Here is an 8,780-nt window from a genome sequence, read left to right on the forward strand (position 1 = left end):
TTAAGCCGTGTATATTGTACAAACAGTAATTGACATGAATTAATGGATATGAAAAGAGTGAAATACTTTAGACGCTTTTGATAATATCAACAGGGTCAATATTCGAAATATCAGTACCTCTCTTTTCTTTTCGCTAGTTATCGATATCATATATTAGTTACCTGTTTCTTTTTTTTTTTTGTAAGTTCACAATGGCACATATCAACTTTTATCTTCTTCCTAATGTAGCATTTTAATTACCTGCTTCGACCTTTTTTGCTATTTCCCAATATCACATATCAAGTACCTCCCTTTACCGTTTTGTTTGTTCCCAGTGTCATATATCAATCACCTGCTTTTTCTGTTTTGCTAGTTCCAAACGTCACTTATCAGTTACCTCTCTTTACCTTTTTTCTAATAAGAAAATATGCGTACATGAAGACACTAAGGTTTGTTTTTCACCCCAGCTGTAAACAAGTGGAATTATATCAAATTATTGTTTAATCAAGTTGTCGTATCTATTTGAATAGATCTTTGACATTAAAGGCAAATTAAAGGCGTACCGCCATATCTAATCAATGCTTAACGAGAACCTTAACTACTTTGACTCTTCAAAGGTCAAATACACCGATGGTATGCGAATAGAAAATCGACTTTTTCCGTAGGATAGTTAATCAAATCAGTTGTCTAAACTAGGCAATGAATCAATCTTCACTATCGAAATGCAGTCACACGAAGTAATATTGCATGACCTAATTGATAATATATATGTTTAAAAGTGCTAAGATAGGATCTTCACGTCCTATTTATATGCCAGTCATATGTTAGAAAAGGCCAGTGCCTCATTAATATGCTGCATACAAGTTATAAGTACTAAAAAGGCTTGTGGGTATCGATATGCTGTATGCTTTCATATTTCAGTTGAAAATGCTAAAAGAGGCATATATAAATAAAAAGATAAAATCATTATGTCATTGTGCTATGTTCCAGCCATTCTTTCAAAGAGTGCTAAATGAGGCTGGTGACAGCTTATGAAAGTAATGCGAACTATTTCAATAATGTAAAAGTTCCTGGAATGGAAGAGAATTGTTGAAATCGACTAAAAGCTATTATATGACGCCTCCTATAACTGGCCGCTATAATTATAACTGATTTAAGGTTTATTTTACTAATTGAAATCTGTTTCCGATGTCTTGTAATAAACGCTTACCAGTCAAAAGCCAAAGCTACTGATCTTCAGTCCTTGGGAGTTTTGACTATTGACCAGTAAGTCTGCTAGTAACACCTTAGCTATCTGATTTATACAGGTTAAATTTTGTTTAAAGAGTAACTTTATTTATTCTGCAGAAAAAACAACAACATAAAATGGCAGGCAAGAATACGGGTCTCATCACATTAGATTATTCGATACAATGTGCATGCCCAAGGTTTGCAACCAATGTGCACTGGAAAGTCACTAGATATCTGCACTTCAAGTACTGGGATGAGACTGTTTTTGACATCCCTATCATAAACTTCGCCGCAAAATGTGATGATATTTTTTATCATACACATAGGAAAACGTTACTGTGTTAACTGTATATCTATTTCTAGGACATATCTAGAAAATCTCTATTTCCATAATACATTTACAGAGATAAATGTTGGCGACAGAACGAAAGGAAAATTTGTTATCGAGATACATAATGACCCCCTTGTGGTGTACTGCCACCGCCACCACAAGATATGAAACATCTATCCATCACAACTAGAACAATCTCGTTATTCACCGGTAATTATACACTGCAAATTGTTAGGAAAACTACTCTTTAATCCAATTGATTTTGATGCTGATTTGTTTGTCTTGGCATCTGTTGTTCTAAAGGAGCATAAGAGTCTGTTTATCTAGCCAAAGATACAATCGATATCAGAGTTGTATGTATTGTCATGCAGGAACACTAATTAGTTAAGTACTTATACAGCAAAGACTAGAGAGTCTAAGAAGACAGTGATGAAGTCAGCCAACGTGTTATCCATATGCTTATGTCATATAAGCTAAATTACGTATCTTCAAAAGTACAAATAAACTGGTGTTTGTATACAAATAGAGTTATGACATTATTGTCCGCGTTAGTTGAGACACGGAAATTGTATCTATGTGCATCAATGTAAATTCTGAATGTCGGAGCGTTTATGCAATGTATAATATTAAAAAAGAAAATCTACTGCACCTATGAGTATGATTCGTTAAACACGATGTCCCATTAAAATTTTGGAAATAAGGTACTGCCTTATCAATTCGTCAGCATGGTAGATTTATTTGTGCTCCTATATTTTTAGCTTTATATGTTATGCTGCAACAGCCATGCATCCGATAAAGATGACTTATTGACATACTAGTAACGTTGTTTATTTGTAACATGTTTATTGGTATATTACTGGACGCATTGGTCGAGAGGGATAAGACGTTTTTCTACAGAGTCGAATACAGCAGGTTTGAACCCTGGTCACCCATTGTGGTGTATTCTTGGGCAAGGTACTTTATCATGATTGCCTCAGTTCAACCAGCTTTGATGTATACTGACCAAATGTTTAGGTTAAGGTTTAAGTTGTTTTAACTGTTTTTAATATAGGGACGCACAAAAGCTCTGCAAAGCCCGTGTTTATTGTTTCAGAAAGCAATGGTGACGAAAACTTACACTGAAAACCATCTGCTTCACGTATTCCTTTAGATTTGAATGTCTTCTTTGTTAAACAAAATACACTGTTGCTGTATTCAATCGAGTGCAATTTGGTCATACTAGTTTGAATCATTAATCAAATATTCCTTCCAACTTTTCATAAAGTCTTACAATTTTTTAAATAAATCTAAGTAATCATAACAAGTTGACAGTTATCTTTTCTTTTTGGCATATTACTACAATAGAATAATTGATAAACCAACTTGCACTGTTATCTAAACTTAGCATAACTTGAATACTAGTTATATCTGAAAACAGACAATAACTGAGCTTTCAGTTACTAAAATAAGAACAAGGGCTTTTGTACAAACTGAAAATACCGGAGTTGAGATGGCAGCGACTGACTCACTTTGAACCAAATCCTGAATTTCATGATAGTTAATACAGCTACATGACACAAGCTCAAAGTGACTATGTTAAATTAAGCGCTTAAGGCTGATTAACTCATGCATGAACACCCCAGAAAGTGTTTATCCTAATTGTTCCAAGTAAACATGTTTCCGCATTCATTTTTTATTTTTAAATGATTTTATTCTCCGTATCAAGAATTTCGAAAACAACTTTTTATCAAACTTTACAATGATCATCGGGTAGGAAGTGTTGTAACTTTGAAAACGTGTGCTTACACTTCTGTATTTTGTTCAGAAATAAGAAAGTTATCGCCGTTTTTCTAATATTACTGATGGCGACTTTGGCATTGACGCAACGCTAAAATACACGCATTCGCACAAAAATGATGTACAAAAAGTTCATCGATATGTAACGTCTCGGCTAAACCAATTAAATTGCTTAAATTGATAGACAGCGGAATTACAAGTCAACTGATACCGGGAAAATACACGTTTTTGTGTATTAACGTCTACAGAAGCACGTGGGAGTGTTGGTGACCGAGGTCAGGGTCGCTTTTCCTGCACGAAAAACACAACGCAAATAATAAATGGTGATAACGATGATTCAGCTACAAATTAAATTAACATTCTGTTGTTCTTGGAAACGGTTAGCATGTTTTAAAACAACCACAAACGGGGACACAAACAAACGCATGTATTCAATATTTATAAATAATGATTTAGCAAGGCATGCATCATATTTTTGTAAATAGATATCGCTACAGTAGGTAAGCAGAGATTAATTATTTTACAGAAAAACATTCTGTGGGTGGGACTGCGTCTTTTATGCTATAGAAGAGGCTTTTATGGACGAAACAAATGGGAAATGATGTTCATCATCGCAAGAATAAATATTCGACCTTGGTACAGCATTTGAAAAATACTTAAAAAACATGTATTAACAATTAGTTAACTGCCTTGTTTATACATGATATTTTTTCTCCCGTTAATTAATTAATACGTGCCCGAATTCAGTAAAAGGTGTCCGCTTCGTGCAAGAATGTTAATTCATTCCAAGTGACATGCAAACTAAATAAACGTACAATGCATTAAAACTTTCCTTGTTCTGCATCAAGGTTATGTAAAGGTCACTCACGAAAACATTGGGTTTTTGGCAAAAGCTCTAACACTGGTGTTTTAGTTTTAAAATGATCCGGCGTAGATCAAGAAAGGTTTCCAAGTCTTTGAATTAATAATCTATTTCGTCTATAACTTGAACACCGTCTGGGACTGATAGGTGGCCATGGCAGTAAAATATCTCTTACACTTAGAATTTCTTGTTCTTTATAATGCACAAACGAAAATTATATTACTGATGTCTATATAGTTTTCAGGATTATAACACGTTTTGTATGCAGACATAATTGGATCTTAAGGTAATTTTATATACTGTTTCAACGACAAAAGCCTGTTAAAGGTACCTGATACAGAATGAGATTACACTTCTCTACAAAAGTGTATAGTTACCATATAATATACATACGCAGGTCTAATTTAACAAAAGCAAATATCAATAGAAATGTATGTAAACAATAATTTCCTCATCCAATTTTTGTAGTGTATAACAGGAAGAAAAAGGCCATTTATATGATAAACAGTTACTATCCTGTTTATTGAAATGGTGTTTCAATATTTTTGCATTTAGATGATAGTTTTATAAGTCTGAGTAAACATAAATAAAGAATAATTGACGTATAAGAGAGTAAGTAAATAGTTATACTGCACGAACTATTTTAGTAGGATACACTGCAGTAAGGAACTAGTATAAATTATAGTGACTAAACAGAACTTATAATGCCCCTCGATACTTCGGCGATATCCTTATAAAACTTACAGAGCACTTCCGTAATTTCTCAAGAATTTCAAACATTACGATTAAAAAAAATAGGTATTTAGATTTCCATATAATCCAACAATATTTTCATATCTGTTTATTCATTTTACCATCACGAACCATTTAGAAGCGGATACACTTCGTTTCAAAAGTGGCAAGACGGCAACAGTATGACTTGGTATGATCGAAACAAATACAAATTTGGTTGGATACCTTTTTAATATTTCACTGAACATTTATCTACACCTCCGGATCATTTTCAGTGATACTTGCTAGTTTAATTCATAAATATATATATATTTTTAACAATGAGTAGAGACGTCAATGCAGAACTCAACTGCGTTGAAATTTCAGTAAGTTATTAATATCACATTTTTTTTTCTAAATGTGTGAACATTTCAAAAATGCAGTATTAAGCAATATGAAAGATACTTCAAAGATATAGTGGACGGTGTCAGAAATGTTATTACGTGTATACCGCATGCCTTAGAACGTGACGTTTTGAGTTTAAATCTTGTGCTTAGAACAGTTTACGCGTTGAGTTAAATGATGTTGTTATTGTAACTGATTGCCCGAGGAATATGAATGAAATATAATTTGACAGTAAATCATGATAAATACGCCAGAATTGTTTTAATCCTAAGAATTTCTCAAACTCCGTTTTGATCTCATTGATTTGTTTTTTTACGGTAAAAGTGAAAAAAATATTCTTTGGCATGTAGTCGTTATTTATAATAGTTAAAAGACAAAACATTATCTGATTGGTACAAAAGGGTACATGTATAAAACCCTTTCCGTAGTAATGCTTTATTAACAATCTATATTAAGATTACATGCATACAAAAGATCAGTTCTTCAGATTTTAGCAAATATAGTTTTACATAATATTGATTGAGGTTCTAGGGATCAAACACTTGTATAATCAGTAAAATCAGTTCATAAGTTGAAATGTGAATAATTTATTCATTCTTACATGAATAATTGACTGATTAATTCTCATGCAATTAGACCATTGTTATTGTCAGAAAGCCGGCACCTGATTCACTAATTATTGACACAAAGTCTGGTAAAATTGTATATAGTGAACTCATTCAATTTCGTGGACATTGAAATTTGTGGATTGGGTAGAAACGACTATTAGTGGATATAAATTCTTGGCTTTCAACTCTTTGGCATAAAATGAATGGGAGTTTTACTTGTTCGTTCCGATTAAACTTCATGGATTAACCCAACCACGAAATGCACGAAAAATTGTCCTCCACGAATATTAATGATTTTACTATTGTCTGTCTAAACTGAATGTTAACAGATTTTATAATTTTCACTACAATTTCTTTTTAAAAAATTCTAAAGGAATACTTTTATTTTTACATTAGGCTTTATATTACAAAAAAAAAAAACGATATTGAAATAATATATATATATATTTGGAAATTAATGAGTATTCTCAGAGATTAGAAAAATACAAAGTACGATTCTGGCAGAACATTGTTTAGAATCAATAATACGTGTCTGTGTCAAATGAAGTGAAAAATTCTTTAATTTATATTCTTTAAAAACACTATAACATAAAGACCAAGTTCTCTTCAAAGATTAGATACAAATAATTTATCAAAATATATATGTTCTAGGTACGGGTAGAAAGTTTACGACCAGCTGTTATGGCAGTGAGATATGATGATATAATATTTTCATGAAAGAAATATTTTTGTCTTTCCTGTTAAATAATTTAGCCTTTTAGATAAAAGTCCTGTCATTTCTTTTTGTTTTAATGAGTACCTAAATTGTTACACTACTGTACACACTTTATTTTTAAACAGTACGTTTAGTATTTTGTCGCGGTATTAGCTTGTCCTACTTATCATCAAATATTTTCATTTTTCGTCTCTTTATTTTTTTTTTAAAAAACAACCAGCAGCTCTGTATTCATATATTACATGTAGAGATAAATAGCTCTGACATATTTATATATTATTTCTTTGAGGGCAATGTACGGATTTATTATTTATATTACCACATGTGTATAATTATGTATTATACATAAAATAATATTTAAGACAATCATGGTTTCTTCACAGTTTCATGTAATCTCCGGAGAATTTTTCAGAAAATGAAAATATCGATGAAATAATAAAAGGTTATTAATTCAAGAATAACGAATATCATCGTCAAACCAGTGGCGAGAACGCATGCCTCATTCATTTTAGAGAAATTAAATTGAAACAAAGTGTTTTCTATTCTAGCACAATAAATAATCATTGTCACTGTTGCGTTACACATATTTGCTTTTGCACTGCAAAACGGGTGCATACGGCAAATGTTCAATAAAAAATACTTAAAATACAAACATATACATTTAGTACCAAATGTATACACAGTGATTAATTTGGATAAAAGCAAATGCTAATGGTGTGACATAGGCCTATTACAACAAAAAACAAAACAAACCAACAACAACAAAAATCAACATCAAAAACAATGTTGTTACAAATTTTGAAAATACAGATAGGACATGGTAGCCGTTGGTAAAAGTATAACAGCTTATTTTACTATATATTTTAAATTTAATTTCAGGTGTTTGGAATTTTGCTGCAGTACTGTTTCGGATAACTTGACACAGGGATAGGGTATTTGAAAAAAGAAATGGAGTACATTCTTAACGTTTTATCTAACTTACATTTACTCTGGCCAAATACTATTTCGTTTGGCTTATACAAATGTATGTTGACAAAAATATCAACATGTAAATCGGAATTACACTTTCTTCTTTTCGGAATTATCTTCAACATTAGTAGTTAAATTGAGCTTTTGAAAATGTGTCTTAAACCCAAGTTTAATTTTCCTTCAGTAGGTTTATTAAGCTGCCACAAACATGAAAAAAAAAATTGAAATCTGAAAAACATATTTTGAGCAAATATTTGAAATTAGGTTATGTACATCTCTTTTAACGATAACTTTAATAAGACAGATATGTCTTCTATCAAGAGACTGACTCTAATCTTTTTTAAGAGATACAATTAAAAAAATAATAATACTTAAGAATTTCAAATTGCGACAGTTTTCAAAATACATGACTTGCGCAATAGGAAAGTTTTCATCTACATCATTTAAATGTTCTGTCAATGGACTGTAAATATGAAACAGTCCAACCAACGAAAACCTCTCTCTAAAATCTTGAGAAATGAACAAATTGGCCACTTACCGTAAATAAGTTCAAATATTCCCATAAGCACTAGGTAACACAAGTCAATCGATCTGAGAAAGCGCATTTTGCAATGATTATAGCTATGTACAAGCGGAGAAAATTAATCCTTGTCTAGTTACTTTGACAAGTTAAATACTTTATGTTGGTGGTCCCCTATCGATTCTTATTGAGTGCTCTGTTCCAAAACAGAAGTGTAGCTCGTGCATCTCTATCTTTACCCATACTTGGTCGCGCGCGCTATGAGCGATGATACCGACTGTGCGAAACTTTCAATGGTGTCTGCCTAGTCACGTGATTGTGCTGAAATGTAGAGTGGAGGAGTTACAATATTGGTTGAGTTTTAAAACAAAAAAATACGAGCACGCAGATCTATTGGCTAGTTATAAGAGCTTGTTGGAATCCATTCCTGTTACAGTAAACGACAAGTTGAGGCATAGCCTTATAAATGTTTCTTATATTAACACTTGTAAATATCCTATACTAGCAAATAATATTTATTGTTTTCTGGCGAGGAAGCTTTTCCAGTGACATTGAAATCGGGCGAATATATCCTTCAGCGGCGATATTTATGTCCTATATCTTTAATCTAAGCACCTACAACAAGAAATAACTAAGAAAGAAAATGTCCATTATATCAAAATTATTGGAGAGCA

The 8,780-nt window shown here is 32.0% G+C and overlaps 1 protein-coding gene across 1 annotated transcript in view; it reads right to left on the reverse strand.

Moving 5' to 3' along the window:
- LOC128555182 (neuronal acetylcholine receptor subunit alpha-10-like) overlaps positions 1–8,422 on the reverse strand; it is a 111,667-nt gene extending 103,245 nt beyond the window's left edge. The window contains exon 1 of the mRNA XM_053536779.1: positions 8,125–8,422. Within this exon, the coding sequence (XP_053392754.1) occupies positions 8,125–8,191 (67 nt within the window). The 5' untranslated portion in view covers positions 8,192–8,422. The remainder of the gene's footprint in view (positions 1–8,124) is intronic.
- Between the last annotated feature and the right edge of the window lie 358 nt (positions 8,423–8,780).

The sequence above is a fragment of the Mercenaria mercenaria genome, chromosome 2 (genome assembly GCF_021730395.1).
Source record: "Mercenaria mercenaria strain notata chromosome 2, MADL_Memer_1, whole genome shotgun sequence".
NCBI classification, from domain to species: domain Eukaryota; kingdom Metazoa; phylum Mollusca; class Bivalvia; order Venerida; family Veneridae; genus Mercenaria; species Mercenaria mercenaria.